This window comes from Pocillopora verrucosa, chromosome 4 (genome assembly GCF_036669915.1).
Source record: "Pocillopora verrucosa isolate sample1 chromosome 4, ASM3666991v2, whole genome shotgun sequence".
Lineage (NCBI taxonomy): Eukaryota > Metazoa > Cnidaria > Anthozoa > Scleractinia > Pocilloporidae > Pocillopora > Pocillopora verrucosa.
The window spans coordinates 1,389,377-1,408,293 of NC_089315.1; the positions used below are offsets into that span (position 1 = coordinate 1,389,377).

An 18,917-nucleotide genomic window follows, 5' to 3' on the forward strand; every position below is an offset into this window, starting at 1 on the left:
AAGGAAGTGAAACAAGCCGTCTCCAGTACTCCCTCGGTCAGACCATTTGACAGTACCAGTAACAGAGTATAGTCGAAAACCCTCGCGAAAACTCTCGATTCTCATCTTTTTGATCTTGAGTACCACATGATTCAAAATGTCAGGTGTTACAGGTGAGACTAATCTTTTCGTTCTTGAAGAGCACATTTTAATCATCTGAGTTCATGTACTACAGTGTTCAGCGAGATTCGAGGTGCAATCAGACACAGCTCTCTCTATGTTCTCGTGCGTGCTAAAATCAGCCTTAGTCAAATTCTTCCAAAATGGGTCAACTTTTAACCATATATGCCCTTAATAATTGAGATAAGTTACTGCTACCATCCGCTTTTATCCTCAATAAATTAAAATTTTCACTGCTATGTGTGAGAAAATCACAAGCACATACACTAAGCGCGCTAAGCTGAAAGTGCGCACTAATTTGATTCGTCAGCAGTTTTGCTTTGAAGACGGAAGTGGAGGAAATGTTGAAGGTTCGTCGTACGAAATGCACATTGATGACAAATGTTATACTTGAACTCGCTGTAAATAGATGCTACAGGCGAGTAGGAAACATTTGATAAATTTTTATTTCAAATTTTGAGATCATCATGACATGTGGATCTAGACGTCTTTCGACTTGACTGCTGGGCGAAAAAAAGGGAATTCTCTATATATGTAGACGATTTTCGTGAACTTTTACCAGAGAACTGAGATTTTTTATTTTATGTGTCAATGGCGGCAGGAAAATATTATTTTATGGTAAAACTAAACGGACAGACCTCTCCCAAAGTGTAAATGTGTACTGTCCTATTTAGCTAGAGGTGTGTGTTGGGGAAGGACGGGATGAAGACTTCAAGGGGGGAAGTAGTTCATATCAGAAATCCTATTCAAGAAACTAATATCACATCTATACCATGAATTGTGGGATTATTTTAAATGAATGATTATAATCAATTCACTGCACTTAAAATTAAGGTTACAGATTAACATCTACCTTTCCTCTAGAAAAAGAGGTATTAAGTCTTACAAGAGCTACTGAACTCTCATTAGATGAAGTATGGATTATGAATGCCACCTTATAATTATCTTTCTAAACCCTACCTTTTTCAATTTTGGACAAAATAAGTCACCCAAAATGTCTGCTCAAGAGGAAAGAATGCAGAATTAATCTCTTTATTACAGTTATAGTCATAATATGGTCACCAATATTTTAACCTAACCTAACATATTATTATAGTTATTAAATAATTTAAAGTAACTGTTTAAAATTTTACTTTCAGGAAATGCACAGAAACTGAATGTCACCTTGGTTGCTAGTAATGTGGGCTGGGACAAAGCTGTGAATGGCCAGTTACTTCTTGAGCTTGCCAGCATCCCAAAAGTGAAGGTTACTGGATTTGTACCTCAAAACACTCAGCAGCAGAGAGATGCAGCTCAGAAGTTAGGCATTGAGCTTGTTGATGCAAAAGATATCTCAGGGCATTCATCAGCAGACTTGCTGGCTTATCCACCTGATGGTCTCAATATTGATGTCTTGATGATGCAGTCTTATGGACATGAAGTGGGTCGACAAGCACAGATTATTAAGGAGACCAAGAATTGCAAGTGGCTTCATGTTCTGCACACTGTGAGTGAGGAACTTGTGCCATTTGCACCTGAGCATACATCTGAGCATGAGTTGCAGCTTGCATTGTGCAAACAAGCTGATATTGTGGTTGCAATTGGACCCAAAGTGGCAGAAGCTTACAGATCAGCTTTCCAACTTGGTGGAATACAGAAAGAGGTCATTGACCTGACACCAGGAATTTTCCTCAACCTTGTTGGTGTACGACCCCCTCAAGATGACAGTGAAGTGTTCCGTGTGTTGATCAGTGGTTCATCCAAATATTTCAAGATCAAAGGCTGCGACATTGCTGCTAAAGCAATCAAACTAACCGGTACACCATCCATCCACCTTATGTTTGTTGTGAAGCCTAGTGAGAATGTAACAGAGATGACCCAAGCTTTGCTCCAGGAGGGCATTAATCCTGACCAACTCACTGTCAAAGTTGCAAAAAGCAGTGAGGATTGGAACAATCTTCTCCGTGAAGCAGACCTTGTCATAAAACCATCCAGAACAGAAGGTTTTGGAATAAGTGGTGTCCGAGCCATTTCTGCTGACCTTCCTGTCCTAGTCAGCGGAAATATTGGCCTTGGTGCAGCTCTGAAGAAGTTACCCTCAGGAGCAAACCATGTTGTGGAGTCCAATGATCCCCAGGTCTGGGCTGACAAGATCAAAGAAGTTAAAGCAAAGGATGCAAAAGGGCGCAATGCAGAGGCAGAGTCTTTAAGAAAAGAGTACACTGGGCAATTCAACTGGAAAGATCAGTGTGAAAACCTTGTTGAAAAAATGCTCACCATGATTTAGTCACATCCTCCTCAGACTCAAAGTTTACCACTACGTATTAGAAAAAGGGAGTAGAGTTTGCTGGAAGTTAGGTAGTTTGAGACTCAGTATTTTGCCCAATTTGATTATAGATACCATACAATTTAAATCTCTGTGTTGACTGACAATGTAGCTCATAGGTCTAACATTCTGAAATTATGTTGTGAACTAAAGCCATGATAGGGCTTTTTCAAAATATTATTACCATTTTTACTGTTCATTATTGAAGACAAACTTAATAGCTGCATGTTGGTCTAGCTCAAAACAACTTGCATAGCATAATGCATTTGATCACTACACATCAGTACATTGCCAAGCTTAAAGCAAAGAAAAAAGGTTTCTCTGGAAGTTTTTGTTAATGTTCATAGTTACTTTTCTGACCAAGCGAGCTTGCTCAGCAAGTTATCAAGTATTGGTTTAGCTTAGGATATGAACTCAGTCCAAATGACAAGAGATTTGATCAGTTCAAGGTGTCATGAATAAATAAATGTAACTTCAAACAACACTTTAGCCTGTTTTTGGTTGGGGTTACTAACAGTGGCTGGCATCTACATCCCACTTTGCAAGACCTGGCTCTCTTTTTCTTAAAGTTCACTATAATTTCAAAGAACCTGTACTGAGATTTTCATTTTACTTTTCTAATGAGCTTTTGATTTACAGGGAAGTAACAACAGCCAAAATTTTTAAATTCAGCCTTTATTGGTTTTCCTAAATGTGTTTTGATACAAAATTTACAAAGAAAACAAGACACATCCATTTGCAGCTAGTTTGAGAAGGGTCATCATGCCAAAACAGTGTCAATAGGCATATAGTGCTTTTGCATCTTTTGTCATTGTAAAACTTTGAGCTCTTATCAAGTAATAAGAATGCAAAGCAACCATTATTTCATAAGGACCCTATTTCTTAACCTTTGTTATAAGAGTAACAGGAATCTTATTTCTTATCACAGTTTCACACTTGAATCAAATATAAAGGTCATGAAATTTATGAAATGATAACCAATTTAAGAAGCTCCTGACTGGCATATATTCTCCTTATCATCGCCACAAGAAAAGTACAGAGATCAGTGAACACTAATGTTAGCTAGGTTGTAAAAAATTGATGGTGATACTGGCAAATTTAGAAAATGGCAAACTGATGTGGATGTTACTTCATCCAGGAGAGTCCAGATTTTAATTTCCTTTTGAGACACTAAAAGAGCCTAATATGCAAATATAGAATCGATCCTCGCAATTAAGAACACCACTGAACTAGTAGTTGAAATAAGACTCAATCACTCATTCTACTTAACCAATTCTCCCATTAAGTAATTTTAATGTTTACACTCATCAGGTTTGATGCTCACTCTAAATCATTGTTATTAACCATACCACCTAAAAAAAGTTAACTAAAATAACCTTAACAATTGGTGTAAAACTAAATGAAAGAAGTATAAATATGTTAAGTGTAACATTAACACACTCTAGACTATGTATTCAAGTACATTCTGTTTTAAAGAATTAGTGAACATACAAGCCATTTAACTATAAAAATGATAGATATCTATGACAAGACTACTTTCATATACTAATTGAAACTTAAATGTTGTCTAGAAGTTATTTGTTTGCATTGTTTCATTTCTTTGTCATATCTGTTGTATGCAAAGTGACAAAGGGAAAATTCTGCTTACAAGACTGACTCATACAGCTACCAGAACTTAGTTACTAAGCTTGTTTCTGCAGCAAGGATATGTGAGAGTTAATACACTACCCAAGAACACAGCATAGTGACCTAAAACAGTGTAAATCCTAGCATCCTTCCATTTCTCTCCCACATACGAGACAAAGGTACTCAGTTGTTGACAAAAGAGGTCACCTTGACCAACTACTTGTCTATAAAAGAATCAGCCAAAGATGATTATGTTGATTAGTTTCAACACTGGCTTCAACCCCTCTCTAAATACTAATTTTTTTACATACCAAAAGGAAAAATTAGGTTAATGTTACCAGCTAATGCCATTAGGCTAAATTCTCTGTTTTAATACTACATGAAATTAAATTTTGAAAGGGCATGCACTTTTAAAAGAGCTAGATACAAGCTACCAATCTTACACATCAAGATCAAGACCTGAGAAAAGATCATCACAAATAAAGTTGACTTAAAGTTCATAAACTATCATTTGACCAAAGTTAAAACAGAGGTTCTATGGAAACAAAAAAAACTAGAACATTCTTCTCCAAGTCTACAAATTTCTTGCCATACTGTACAAAACTTTTACTGATAAAAACTAGATCTGCTTGTTCTTCCACATCAAGAACATTCAAATCTGACTTGGGGAGGAGCCTTACTCTAAATGTTTAATGACAAGTATCATTTACCCAGTCTTCAAGCACCTTTGCCACATCCATTCTCTCCAGGTCCTCACCTGTCAACAGGTCAATTAAGTTTCCAACAGTAGCCTCTCTCTTTGATGACCAGGTCTGCAGAACCATGTCAGTAGGATTTTCACCCTGTTCAATCATCCGTATCTCATCCCTGCTGAATCCAACTTTCTCAGCAAGCATCCTGAAGTCATCAAATTTCAGATCTCGCTTGGTGTTGAGCATTAGGCAAACTTTTCTGTATTCTTTAAGGGGTAGATTACTGACTCCCATGTTTCTACGTGATATGTCTCCACGTTTGTATGTCCTAGGGAACTGGCTTGTCTCCTGAATACTCATCTTCTCAGTCTCATACTGATAAGACAGACCTCCATCCACATCATCGCGATTCACTTGCAGTGACTGCAGATCTCTTGTGGTATCAGCAACATCAAACTGCCACTCAACAGCTTTCTTTCTGTATTCTAAGAAATATAAAAAAGGTGATAAATTTGCCTATTTATATTTATGCTATATTTACAAAAAGATTTGAATTTAAGAACTTCTGTTCAGAATCAGTCAGCAATTTACAATGAAGGAGTCTAATGAGTAAACAAGAGTCAGCTTTCGAAGGTTGCAATTATTCACTGAAAATTCATTAGTTTCCTTTCTCCCTGCAACTTTACTCTGCTTTGAAAATCAAAGATGACTATTATCTATTGTCAAAAAAAAAAAAAAAAATCAAGAGCAACTCATCCAACATGTGCCTGAACAGAAGGCCAAACTTCAGCTTACATGCATTTCAAAAATATTTTTCTTGGTAATTCAATTTTTTCTTGAATTCCCTACAAGAAAACCAAATGCAAATGCACCTCAGTGTGCCCTAAAGACATCTAAGGACATTTGCTGTTACCATCACCAGCAACTCTTAGTTCACAATTGTGACACTGCCTTCAGACTAACTAATGATAGTTGTCTTAGGATGTATTAACCCTAAGCCCCTGAGAGTGATAAGCATCTTATTTCTCCCAACAGTATCACCCCTGAATCAAATATTAAGGTGATAGGAATAAAGGAAATAATTACAAGGTCAAGAAGCTCTTGATTATTAAGCAAATTCTCCTTGTTTTAATGTAAGTACTGTCAGTAAGAAACATATAAACAACATAATAGAGACCTTAAACACTGATGTTAGGCTGTAGAGGGTGAACAACAGGACAAACACAAATTAAACTTAAACTGTTCCTAATTAAATCAAAATTACAGTAAACGAACTCACCAGATTTGTGTGGATTCATTGAAAACATTTTCTTGACAATTTCATTGCATTGCATCTTCCAGTTGAATCGCTGCATGTAATCATTCCTTAGTTGTTCTGATTCTGCTTTTCGAACTTGCACTGCCTTTGCCCTGACTTTCTTTATCGCATCAGCCCAGGCCTGAGGTTCTTCGGAATCAATTACATGCTGTGCTCCAGAGGGTAATGACTTCAACACCATGCCAAGACCACAGTTTCCGCTCACAAGAACAGGGACGTCTGCTGAAATGGCGCGCAGACCACTTATGCCAAAACCCTCTGTTCTTGATGGTTTGATGACCAGATCCACTTCACAAAGCAACCTTGGCCAGAAGTCTTTGCTCCCAGAACTTCTAAAGGTGAGTTGATGCTGATTGATTCCTAAATCAAGAAAGGCTTTCTTCAGCTGATCTTCATTATCCTTTGGCTGTCTGACAAATATAAGATGGTAGGATGAATCTTGTAACAGATTGATAGCTTTAGTGGCAATATCACATCCTTTGACCAAGAAATACTTGGATGAGGCACTGAGCAGCACACGGAAAATTTCACCTGAGCCTTTAGTTTCCCGGCGCACACCAAGGCGGAATTCTTCAATAATTCCAGGAGTCAAACCAATCACACTCTGGTCTTTACCACTGTACTTCAGAGCAGCTCTGTAAGCTTCTGTAACTTTTGGGCCAATTGCAATGATAAGGTCAGATTTCTCGCACAATCTTGTCTGGAGGTCGTGTTCAGTTAATTGATCATTTGCAGCTGGGTCTGCAGATTTCTTAACAGAAAATTTCTCTAGATCTTCACTGACAGTATGGACAACATTAACCCACTGGCACTTTTTCTTGTCTTTTATGATCTGTGCTTGTCGCCCCAGGTCACGCCCATAGGAGTGTATGATGAGAATATCAATGTCAAGATCGTCAGGTGGATAAGCTAGAAGCTCAACTGCTGGAAAACCTGTGATTTCTTTGGCATCAACCAGCTCAATGTTTAAATCCCTGGCATGGTCTTTCTGCTTTGGGGTGTGCTTAGGTACAAACCCAGTGACTCTTACTTGAGGATTCTGAGCAAGTTCAAGAAGAAATTGTTCATTGACAGACTTGTCCCAACCCTCTGCATCTGTTGCAAGGGTAACGTTCAATTTAGTTGGATCTTGTACCAGCGATCCTGGAAATGCAATTGAAAAGGCGAGTGAGTAAATTACACATGGCTCTGTCATACTTGTGACGGCAGTTATAGTTTTAGTAAAGCGTATAAGATGTAAATAGAACGATTTTATTCAACTTTATGGACCGCACGTTGATAATTGCCACACTCCTTAATCAGGTTTCACTATTTTCGGAGATCCTTGGGTATCAATCCTACACAACAAAACGACTTTTCTCAAAGAAGAATTCAAAACAAACCTGAAATCAGTGTTAGTGTAAGTGAGTAGACTCTCAAATAAGTCTAATTCGGTTCGCTTTACTTCCGCAATAGCGGTGAAACGAAGATTCAATCGAATAATCGATCGGAGCTTATCAAAGAACATGATTAACACTGCTGATTAGGCAGTACTGCAAATTTCCATTTTGTTACTTTCGCCACAGGAAAGCTATCCAAACAGATGGGTGTCAAAATTCTTAAGATTTCACACACACACTCTCAGATACGCTGAGGTAGGCATTTTCCATGTGAATTCACTCGAGAAGCCGCGCTGAAGCAAGAATCTGCACAAATTTCTCCCAATAATCACCAAAAACTCACCAGTTAAGCTGGGTTTTGATATATTTTCCTTAAATTGACCTTTTGTGTCTTCTTTCCTTACACTTTTGCTTTCAGATCCATCTTCTGGGAAACGGGTCGCCATTTTCAATTCTGAGGTAAAAGCTCTCTTTGAGGTGGGTGGGGTGGGAGGGGAAGCGGCCTACTCGCTATGGTATTCGCACAATCTGCGCTAGGCTCATGATTGGAGATACATTATTTGAGCACATTTTAAGGAACAGACAAACAATCAAAAATTATTTTCATGTTATGACAAAGCATCATCCTTTTTCTCGTCAAAAAGTGATTGTGACACTCTTTCTCCTTGCCGTTGTCCTAGCGGATTTGGACCCCCTAGATTTGGACCCCCCAGTCCAAATCCACTAGCAGATATTGACCCCCCCGGTCCGCTAGCGGATTTGGACCCCCCAACAGATCTGACTGAAAACATCGTCCTTAACGTTCTCGTAGAAATCGACAATGCTTTACGTTTCAGTGCGTAATAAAGTATGTTTTAATTCAAAATATGCGTATCGCCAATGCATATGAACTGGCAGCTGGAAATGACCCGTCGGATGTTTCTTTTGACCAAGGGAAAATGTGCAAGCATTTAGTTCAATGTTCGGATAAAGGTTGTTTTCTGTGATAGTCGAACACCGCTAGATTCAGTAAGAGACAAACTTATGATACTAATTTATTTTGTTATTGTTCAATGCCCAAGCGTTGGGACGATATGGTCCAGTGCGAGTTTGTTATTTCAGATCCCTCAACAGTTAATAATCGTTAAAAATTAGAAATAAGATTGAGTTCGATGTAATGGTCTCCACCTTTGTTAAGACGTAGACATTAATGTTTATTTGCATCTGAAAATAAGCAGAGAGTTCCAATAGTTCAGAATAGAAACATTTTTTCTTATCATAGGCTTTACGAACGACTTGTAGTAGGAGTAGTTACTTCGTTCTTGTTCAGAAACTGGTTAATGTTATTTAATTAGAAAAATTTTCTGTCTGACAGACAGAGTTATTTTTGTGACTGAACGCAATAGTCTCCACTATTGTTATGACGTTTCGTATCAATGTTGATTCACATCAGGAGAAGCAAAGATTTATTGCAACATTTGCAATAGTTCGAATGAAGTAGTTTGTTCGCATCTAATTCTTGAGTATACTGTACGACTCGCTGTAATAAATGCGGCAGGATATGAACGAAATGGTTGTTTTTCTTTACCTTTATTGAGGAATGTTGTGTTGTGATTGAAAAGAACATCGACAAAAAACTTGCAATAGAATTAGTTACCAATTATAATTCATGCTCATAAGGAAAGTTTAAAAGGGGGGGTCCAAATCTGCAAAGGGGGGTCCATATCCGCGAGCGGATTTAGACCGGAGGCCCAAATCCGCGGGGGGTCCAAATCCGCTGTGACACCGAGCGGGCATAAAGGAGGGGCGTTTTATCATTATTTTTTTTTTTTCATAAAAAAAAAAAAATTGAAATGATCTTAATCAAAATAATATTACCTATTAATTTGTATAGCGCAGATACCAACGGAGGTCTTATGCGATAACAGTGAAAATTTTGGCCATTTTACAGATGACAAATAGTAGATAAGAAACATTGGATTTTGCGAATTTTGTTTTCGCTGTTTTACGGTTAACGGTTTACCCCATTGCAAAATTGCTTAGGTTTTTTTTTTCTGGAAACTAGAAGAAATGTACACAAATGACCAAACATGAATTAGTATTTTGTCTATCCATTGTGATGGATAAGAAAACTTGAGGTATTCCTTATTTACAGTTGTTATATTTTTTCCATATTGTTGAAGTTTACATTAAGTTCTCATTGGAACTGAGCCAAGACATTCTTATAAGGAAAGAAATTAAGCGGCCGAGGTAGACGTTCATGGCCATTCGAACAAGATCTTTTAGAAGCATGGATGTGCTATTTATTTTCATCGTGGACTGTTGGAAATTGTGAGAAGCAGGAAAAAGATAAGGACTTGATGTACCTCACACGCATGTGCTCCTGAAGAAGGCCAAACAGATTCCAAAGTAAGTTTTTTTGTCTTTTTATTTTTTTAAGGAGAAGTTAGCTTTAGAGTCCTTACCTTAGAGTAATTGAATTTTGAGGGTATGGGGAGTAACCTATTTGTTCCAAACTTGTCTTCAAATTAGCCAACTAATCCTTTGCTAAGTTAGGAAATATGAATACTCCTGAGCCAGTGCAGTGTAAACATTATTTTTAACGAAATTTTGTGATTTAAATTGATGAGGACCGTAATTTTATTTTATAGGAGGCAATCATATAAAATATATACGTACTATACATTTCTCGGTAGAACAAAAAAAGGATATTTCAATGAGCGTCAAAACCCTTTTTTAGTCAGAACAAGGTTGTGTAAAAATGAAAAACACAACTAAACTTTATGGTTGCATTGATATTAGTTACACTTTACTGATCAAATGAGGTACAGAAAATAGCCATGTAGTTTTGTTGTAAACATATTTCCCTCTAAATTACTGATCATTTTTTTGTATGATTTACCTCAAGAAGCATCCGTATTCTTTGAAATGTTTGGTTTTTTAAAATTATTTACAACTGGGAGATTGATTTTGAGACATTTCAATTTTATGTGGAAGTCTATCGGCAAAAGTCATTTAATTCGAGTACACTTCTTTTTCAGCTCGAAGATCGTGTTTCAGTAAAATACAATTTACTCTCAGTGGACAAGTTGGACCACAGAAATCAAATGGTACCATATATAGGATAGTGAGTAAAGAAACATTACAATCGGAGTCCCTCGTGAGGATTCGAACCTCACGCAGTCAGTTCAAATGAGGCGATCCCAGCTGGATGAAGAGTTTCGCGCACTCCACCCAGTGCTTGTTTATTTTCGCGTCCCGAGGAGAGGTGCAGTGCAGATTGCCCATACTTCGGTCTCACCCTCTGGTACCTCGGCGTAAGCTCGTATCAATTTTTTTTTCGTTTTTGTTTTTATTTATTTTATTTCCTTTTGTTGATACGAGCAATGAGCCGTTAAATAGGTCTCAAACCCGGAGGCCAGACCCATTTCGGTTGTCGGCTGTAACCACCAGAGGATTGTGTCTGTACTCAAGCGGGGATTATATTTAGCCTTTTATCAAGCACCCTTGACATCCAAAGTCCAAGGAATACAAAACACTTTGCCTTCATCAGGGGTGATGAAGGCACTAGACAGTAGTGTCGAAACGTTGGGTCTATGAATTGTAACTTCTTCGGTTACATTCATTAAATCTGCAAACCAGTGTAGCTTCAAACTATGTCAAATACGTTATTTTTAAGTAAAGATATCAAATGCAACTGAAATTTTGAATTTAATTGGTGGAACACTGTAAGTATATTTTATTGACAATCATGAAATGTGTATATTTCTGGAAAAGATCAAGAGCAAAGATAAGAGTCAGAACCATTTTAACCCGAACATTTAACGCGAAATTAAAACATTAAAATAGAAAACTCACAACAAAACAAACGAATGAAAACAAAGCAATGAAACACTTGAATGGAATTTATACATTAGAGTCAATTACAGCCTGATCAAATGCAACTGAAATGTAATTGATGGAGAACTGTAAGAATATTTGAGCGACAATCATGAAATATATATATTTTTGGAAAACAGCAAGACAAAAGACTAGAGTCAGAACCATTTTGATCCGATCTTTTAAACGAATAAAATTAATTCTAAGAATTATCTTTTGTTTGCTTCTCGATTGTGTGATCAACAGGTTATACAGATCCAGTCATTGTTTTGCTGGAATAAAACGCCTGATATATTCAAGTCAGTGATTTAGTGGACCTACTGTTCAGGTCAGTTTTGAATTATAGATATCCATAATTCATTAAGGATGGTTAAGCTATCTATGTGATTGTAAAAGTTTGAATGAAATGAAGAAGAAAGGTTGGAGTCAGAACCAACTGGGTGGAGAGCTGTAAAAAAGTTTACAATCAGAACTGTAATAACTGGATGGAGAGCTTAGCGCGCTCCACTCATGCATTGCTTGTTTATTTTCTCGTCCAGCGGTGTAGTGACGATGGCCCATGCTTCAGTGTCCCCCTCTGGTACCTCGGTGTAAGTTCGTATCATTTACGTTTTTCTGTTTTTGATGTTTGCTTTCTTTTTTAGGTTCGAGCAGTAAGCCGTTAAACAGGTCTTACACGCGGAGGTCCAGATTCATTTTGGTTTTTGGTTGTAACCACCAAAGGACAGTGTCTGCATTTCAGTGGGGGTTGCACTTGCTCGGGTTTTTTCCGAGACATTTGATATTTGAAGGCAAAAGAATCTAAAACAAAAAATAGCTGGGTTAGAAAGTTTCTCCTTTTAAATCACAGAGTAAGGATACCTGGCATTCACAGAAGACGCAATGACGGAGAGTGAAGCTTATAGAGCTCAATCAGGGGCTATAAGGACTAATTGTCTACGTCACAGTCTCATTGTAAGAAATGTATTAAGAAAGTGCCCCTACCTTTTTAGCTACGTGAGGATTCAAACTTCGCTTTAATCACAAGAAGGATATCAAGCTAGATCCCTTAGTATAAAACATTGTCAGGTTGTTGATTGTAGACCTAGCTACTTGAATGATGGCAAAGGTCTTTTTAAAAAACGAATCATTTATATGACTGAATAACTAAATATAACTGTAATATCTTTTGTTTCATTACAGCCAGTCTAAGAATCTCATAAAAATTGAGAAGAGAAATCTAAACTTCCAAGAAGAGTTAGTTCACCATTCAAGAGCGGAATTTGGATGAAGTATAAAACGACGTAGATGGAAACAAACCTTGTCTAATGATGGTAAACTTTTTAGTAAAGCTTCAGTTGAAGCTTGTGGGGTCTACATGCTGAGTATTCATCAGAAGGAGGAGTTTAAAAGTTGTTTTCTCCATGGTTGAAAGTTGTGGTGTTTCTCAACAAGGAAGCAGTTTAAAAGTTGCAGTCATGCATTATGTGTTTGTCAACAAAGAAGCAGTTTAAAAGTTGTGTGGTCCATGCATCATATGTTTGTCACCTGGGAAGAAATTAAAAAGTTGCGGTGCATGTCAATGCATCATGTGTTTGTCAACAAGGAAGTAGTTTAAAAGTTGGGATGTCTATCCATCACGTGGTTGCCATAAAAGGAGCGGTGTAATCTTTGTAGTGGCTATGCATGATCTGATCATAAAAAAGGAAGCAGTTTTTAAAGCTGCAGTTTCTTAATATGTATCATGTGATCGTCGAAAAGTAAAATGATGAGTAACGAAATATATAAGTTTTCCCCGAAAAATAAAGATACATCCCAAACTTTTAAATAAAAGAATAAAAAGGAACAATTAAAAAAAGATAAAACATAAACGAAAGAAAAATACAATACTCACCTCGACCCATCCCCGAAAAACTTCACATTTGTCCTTTCCCTATCTGAATGGACTCTTAATGACTTAACTTTGGATTTTAATACATCATTAGATGTTTAACGGGGCAATGAAGAATATGTTATTGATTTTGTTACCGGCCCGCAAATTAATGCTACAACAGTTTATCCGACTTCTAATTTCAGACATTCGATTTCGGAGTTCGGAGTTTTATTTCCGACTATCGACTTTTAATTCTCCGACTTCCAACGTTCGGAGTTTTACTTCCAACCATTGACGAATAATTTTCATACTTGTCCTGTCACTTATATTATGACTAAGCTTAGCCTCACTAAAAGACATTTTCTACTAAACAACCTAAACTATCTATTCAAGATGTAATTTTCTCAATGGTTACCATGACACTACATTCAAAATAACTTTATAATTATGCATATGGCCTCTCACCCGCGCGTAAAAAAATACAAAACATAACTGTTCCTTGTATAAGAATCAGATATTTGTGGTCAGCGTTGATAGAACTTTGAAAATAAATTGTTACCTTTGAAAAGAGGAAATTTTACCGGCTGAATCAGCGAATTGTATGCAACAGAAATGTAGGAAATGATTATTATAATAATTGTTTCACAATGGCCTCTCGCCGACCTGTGATTAAAAACAGAAACTTTCCTTGCAGAAAAATCTAATGGGTATGATCAGCTTACCATAGAAAAAATTAGAGGAATTTAATCTCAGTTTTTAATGAAATAAATTTCCCAAATCAAATTCCTTCACGTGGAAAAAGAACCCTTGAAATTTGCATTTCTCCCAACGTGTGGCTTCGTAGTTCACTTGGTTGTACTGCCGACCAACTATAGCTAGTTTGTCAAAAGTTCCGGTTCGAATCGCGTCGAAGCCCGAATTTTCAGGCCTCTCCTCTACAATTGCTAAAATTCCAGCTTACCTGCAAGAATCAGAGCTTAACTTGACGATAGCTCGAGCGAGAATGTGTTCTTCTAGCAGATGATCATATTCTTAAGCTATTTCTGTCTTAACTTTAGTAAAAAGAATAACTTACATAACAGATGCTAATGATAAAACTGTCAGTTGTTTAGCAATTTGTTTACGAAATTTTTCCTATAATACAGGTGTGGAGTATAGTCAAATGATCTCACTTCGAGAGCAAACATGAAATCAAAACTTGAACAAACTGTCTTCGTTACCTTTAATATAGAGGATCATGATGTTACTACTCTAAGTATTAGCTTTAGGAATCTGGATTTCTGGTCTAAGCCAGGCCAGGCGCGTGATAATGCTTTTAAAGTGAGCTTTGACTGTGATTTGATTACGAACGCAATCATCAGTTTTTGCAAGTAACGTGTTTGCTATTAAAACGTGGGGGAGGCCGGACGGTTGTATACTGTGGAAAGGGAAAAACTGTAAACATCGATAGTAAAAGAGTCACAATGGTCGTTCCATTTACATTTCTATGAACACTTTATCAAGAATCATTTAACATTCCTGTACAATTTAAACACGAACACTATATTAATAACGATCCAATCCTTTTTTCTTTATTTAACGCTGTTTGAAAGATATATCCTCATCGGCGCTTTACAAATATTACAAATTCTTATTTCACAAATCAGAAGGCGTTCATGGGCATTGATCAAAGCTACGTAGTTTAAAGAAAACAAATTACTTAAAAGTTATAATAAGCAAAACAAAAATTAACCCAGGATTAAACATTTTACAAATCTGTAAGACCAGTTTTCTTGTACACACTCAACCTATAGGACTGCTTCAAATTTAATGCAAAACCACATTACTTGGTTTTGATTGTACAGCGCAACTGTCCCTGTCACCGTTCCCTGGTTTGAAACAAAAATTAGACACACACGAAAAAAACATTAATGCTTGGAGAAGCCTTAGCACTTAAGAATGTTTCTCGTTGATTCAGTTAAAGCAAAAAGAAAAAATTTAAATTACACTGCCTCATGTAAGAAAAAATCGTATGTCCAATTTCCTCAACCTTGAACAGAGCCCCGTGAATCAGAGTAACACAAGGACCAAATCAAGGACGTGGTCGTCTGTTAAGATCTCGTAAGGATTTAAGAGGGTTGATGGTGTATTGAAAACTGATGAGAGAGTATAGGAGACAAAAATGAAAGAAAGATCGAGGAGGAAAATGAAAGAAATAAAACTGAAAGGGTAAATTGACGACTGAAAGAATGAATGAATGAGCACAGTGAGATGGAGAGAGAGAGAGAGAGAGAGGGAGGGATGGGGGAAAATACATGGACTGCAAAGGAATAGAAAAAATGAGGAACAAACCAGTGAAGGAAGAAAATTGAAAATGAAAATCCTCGCTGCTGGTACTTGTCTCTTTAATTTCAGCTACACGAGAGGGAAAAAGTATGAGCCTCTGATCAGAGAAGCCAATGACCTATAGATAACCCTGCGTTCGGATGCAATTAAATTGGTGAGCTGGTGAACTGACTGATAGTGATTGTATTTTGAAATACCTTTAGGCCAGGTGGAAAATTCCCCACGCGTATTCCATTGACTGACTTGGTTAAGGTTTCTGGGAAAACATATAAAGCTCCTCAATTTTTAGCTGACTTCAAAACCCCTCCTTGCTCACCTAACGTTGCCGTCTTAAGTAAGTCGTTAAATTACTCATAGGATTGCATAAGAAACCGAGATTAGATTAGTGGGTGTGTATCAAACTTTGGCCCGCACGGAGACTTGACGAAGATGGAGGGTCAGGTTGTAAAGCTGCCAAATACACTCAACACCTTTGGAAGGCTTTTAGTGGTAGTGGGCAAACACAGCGTTCAAGCGTCTGCCCTATGTCAAGCGAGCGTTGTTATGACTAGGTGGCGTCTTTTCAGGCTGTCAGAGCCAAGCTGTCTCACAGAAGTTATAAACAAGCACACAAGCCATTAAGTTATGGTGTTTTAGACGCGTGCAAGGTTTTGGTAAAGCTCAAAACAGTGTGTTAAATCGACACTGAGGATGCCCGTACTTGAATAAGCTTAGTGTTCGAAGTCTCGAGTTTTTCCTTCCCCTTTCTTTGCTTCCTTTTACAGATTCCTGCGAACATTTCAATTTCCTTCTGCTTATTTTGTGAGACAGTGGTTTTCTTTTTTTATGTTTTCCTTAGAATTTTTGCGCGGGAAATTCGGTGCCCAGCCGGCCAGATTTGATCCCTCGAGCATGCCCTAGTTTTGGCCACTGTGTTCACTAGGGGTGTATCTTGTATATTTGTACGAGTTTTTAACTAGTGATTCTCTTAGAACATCATTGCAAAGCGTCATTTCACATCGTAAACAGTCTAAAGATGAAACGAATCTAGAACTGAAATATCTAAGGTGGCAGAATTCCAATTATTTATCTTCAGCAAAAAGGAGACAATCTTGGCAACTTTTAGAAGAAAAAAACCATTCTAAGGAATTTCGATTTTACACACAAACCTCCTGCCGCCAGGTTGCAAAGTAGTTTGGTGCGCTTGCATCCTAAATTCATCACACGATCAACCAACACTTGGTGGTCTTTCTTCGAGGTAATGCGAGCACGGAGTGTTGAATAAAAAACGTCTACAGCTTTAGAAAAATAAAATACATACGCATACGTAAGCTTAGAATATTTCAGGTAATTAGGTAATTTACGAAAACCTGAAGGTTTTTCCTAACAGATACTCGTGAATTAACACTGCGGAAATACTGGAGGACTTCTTCAGGCTCGAGGTATGTGGGAAATACCTTACTGAAGTACAGCTAGATAATTAGGAAATTGTACAGATACCACTTTTTGAAACAGCTGGGCTGAGAATAAAGTTTAAAACTTACAAGGAGTGAGCTTGAAACTTAGATTGAGAACACCACCAGGTTTTATCACTGGCCATGGGGTAATTTTAAACGCGAACGTTTTATCTGGCGGACCTGTAACGGAATGGAATAGCCAAGGAGTTAGAAATAAACTTTTTGTGATTTCAAAGCTCGAGATGTCAGCTTTACCATCCGACTCTGTGGTGTCCAATTCACATTATCAACTCATTTGATAAAACCAAGTTTTCTTGTGCTGCCCCACCAATTTTTAAATGGCTAAACACCTTCCAAAATATAACATTCAATTTCACTATTCTGTGCGCGAAACGATATAGCAAAGGTCACATTTGCGCTTTTCTTTGGGCACAAACGAGTAAAATAATTTTGATCTTACCACAGTAACTCACATAGTTGAATTTTAAGCAAGTAGATAGCACAACACAGTAGAAGCAGACGATTATAATAGCCTGGTATTGAATTTTGGAAGCCATCGGTCGAAAAGATATCCACAGATCATAGACCTGAAATATACAATAATAAGTGAAATATAAACCAGTTGCAGACTGCCTCTAGGATTGAAGGGGTAGGTTTCTGCCGTTTTTCCTTTAGGTGTACTGTTACCGTGGTCACGGCCTTTCATATACAGCCGGATAAGTGAAGAAAATGATATTTCTTGGTATGAAAATGATTCTCTTGTGCAGAAGGGGAACCCTCGACTACTCCTCTATCGGTGTCAGCCGTGACAAATAAACGATAGCGTCACTGGAAAGAGCTGATGCGAAACTAACACTTTGCTCTATAACTTTTGGAATATAATGGCCCCTTAGGTCAGTTGATTGTCTTTTTTTTAAGCGTATATTTATTTGCCTTGAGCGATTGATTACTTATTCGCCTTGTGGGAGCTATGTGTTCTAAGCTTGGGTTTGTTCGTCTTCGGTCACAAAGCGCCATCGATGCTCTGAAGCTCAGGCTAAAGAGCAAGGTTTTTACGTGCAGTCTTAAAGAATAGGTCGAAAATACGAAGAACCATTTTGTGACAGGCATCACTGCCCTTTTCAACTGCTTTTTGAATGGAATATTTCAAATACACATGAAATTTTCAAGTAAATTATGAATGAAAATCGTACGAGGTCATTGCCTAGATTTTAACATGACCAACGCCTGTGAGTACCGGGGCACAGATTTAGTATGCAGTAATAAACTCTGAGTTCCCATTCCTAAGCGTGTTGTTCTCTTAATAAAGCGTTCTATTAAATTCCAAGCATTTTCTCTTTTGCTAACTCGTAAGAACATGCGGGAACACAGAACCAAACGTCAGTTTGGTACACGTTTGAAAGAGCACCAAAAAGCGGTTTTCTTTTGCAAAAAAGAAAATTCAGCTTTATCGGAGCACACATGCCTAACTAACCATACAAATGGGTGGGATAAGTCTAAAATTGTCACCACTAATCAGCGTTACCACCAGCGCCGTTTGTTTGGAAGCTTGGCATATTAACTCCGCATACGCTCCCTTAAATCGTGATGATGGCGGCTTACTTGCTGACGCCTATTTACAGCTCGTTAGAAAAAAAAGGTAGCTAATTAGTGATCGTATAAAAGGACCTCTTGTTGCAGCGTTTAGATCACCCTGATGAAGGCACTAGCGAGGAGTGTCGAAACGTTGGGTCTATGAATTGTAACTTCTTCGGTTACATTCATTAAATCTTTAAACCAGAGTAGCATCAAACCAAGTCTGAGAGTCCATCATGTTTTCTTGGCTGACTTACATAACTCAGTGAAGGTAAATTATTGCTTGTCAATTTCCGACATTTAAGATTCTGTTAATAGCTTACCTTGGACAGTTCCGCAAATCTGATGAGGAGGACTTCTTTTCAACAAGTTCTAATATATTTCTTGCTTCT

The 18,917-nt window shown here is 37.6% G+C and overlaps 3 protein-coding genes and 1 long non-coding RNA gene across 7 annotated transcripts; 2 read left to right on the top strand and 2 right to left on the bottom strand.

Annotated features, from left to right (window-relative positions):
- Window positions 1-15: 15 nt before the first annotated feature.
- Window positions 16-2,946, top strand: LOC131791977 (D-inositol 3-phosphate glycosyltransferase-like). Its single transcript, XM_059109343.2, has 2 exons — window positions 16-152; window positions 1,299-2,946. The coding sequence occupies exons 1-2, from the start codon at window positions 137-139 to the stop codon at window positions 2,423-2,425; spliced, it is 1,143 nt and encodes a 380-aa protein (XP_058965326.2). The 5' UTR covers window positions 16-136; the 3' UTR covers window positions 2,426-2,946.
- A 193-nt stretch (window positions 2,947-3,139) lies between these two features.
- Window positions 3,140-7,932, bottom strand: LOC131791839 (uncharacterized). Its single transcript, XM_059109219.2, has 3 exons — window positions 7,823-7,932; window positions 6,062-7,243; window positions 3,140-5,267 (listed from the first exon to the last, which is right to left on the bottom strand). The coding sequence occupies exons 1-3, from the start codon at window positions 7,923-7,925 to the stop codon at window positions 4,780-4,782; spliced, it is 1,773 nt and encodes a 590-aa protein (XP_058965202.2). The 5' UTR covers window positions 7,926-7,932; the 3' UTR covers window positions 3,140-4,779.
- LOC131791986 (uncharacterized) lies at window positions 7,129-13,891 on the top strand. 3 transcript variants are annotated; one of them, XR_010717411.1, is made up of 7 exons: window positions 7,129-7,263; window positions 7,898-7,938; window positions 9,642-9,867; window positions 10,500-10,568; window positions 11,584-11,665; window positions 11,982-12,158; window positions 12,520-13,891. It is a non-coding gene; the product is annotated as an uncharacterized lncRNA (long non-coding RNA). The 3 variants fall into 3 exon arrangements; XR_010717412.1 differs by having other exon boundaries at window positions 7,898-7,956; window positions 11,982-13,891; XR_010717410.1 differs by having other exon boundaries at window positions 11,982-13,891.
- Window positions 13,892-14,001: 110 nt separating this feature from the next.
- LOC131792186 (uncharacterized) lies at window positions 14,002-18,909 on the bottom strand. 2 transcript variants are annotated; one of them, XM_066165857.1, is made up of 7 exons: window positions 18,849-18,909; window positions 17,411-17,537; window positions 17,038-17,130; window positions 16,663-16,791; window positions 15,712-15,770; window positions 15,521-15,583; window positions 14,002-15,057 (listed from the first exon to the last, which is right to left on the bottom strand). In XM_066165857.1, exons 2-7 carry the CDS (start codon window positions 17,505-17,507, stop codon window positions 14,977-14,979), a joined length of 522 nt encoding a protein of 173 aa, XP_066021954.1. In that variant the 5' UTR covers window positions 17,508-17,537; window positions 18,849-18,909; the 3' UTR covers window positions 14,002-14,976. The 2 variants fall into 2 exon arrangements, with proteins under 2 accessions (XP_066021954.1, XP_058965550.1); XM_059109567.2 differs by lacking the exon at window positions 15,521-15,583.
- Window positions 18,910-18,917: the final 8 nt, after the last annotated feature.

What these genes read in the sequence shown, in the direction of transcription:
- LOC131791839 (XM_059109219.2), bottom strand. Translation starts at nt 7,925, where the DNA reads ATGGCGACCCGTTTCCCAGAAGATGGATCTGAAAGCAAAAGTGTAAGG. An exon ending in ATCAAAACCCAGCTTAACTG is followed by an intron (nt 7,244 to 7,822) that starts GTGAGTTTTTGG and finishes TTGCATTTCCAG; the next exon opens with GATCGCTGGTACAAGATCCA. An exon ending in AATGAATCCACACAAATCTG is followed by an intron (nt 5,268 to 6,061) that starts GTGAGTTCGTTT and finishes TATATTTCTTAG; the next exon opens with AATACAGAAAGAAAGCTGTT.
- LOC131792186 (XM_066165857.1), bottom strand. Translation starts at nt 17,507, where the DNA reads ATGGCTTCCAAAATTCAATACCAGGCTATTATAATCGTCTGCTTCTAC. An exon ending in TTGCAACCTGGCGGCAGGAG is followed by an intron (nt 15,771 to 16,662) that starts GTTTGTGTGTAA and finishes ATGTTTTCCCAG; the next exon opens with AAACCTTAACCAAGTCAGTC. An exon ending in TCAATTTTCTTCCTTCACTG is followed by an intron (nt 15,058 to 15,520) that starts GTTTGTTCCTCA and finishes GTTTCAAACCAG; the next exon opens with GGAACGGTGACAGGGACAGT.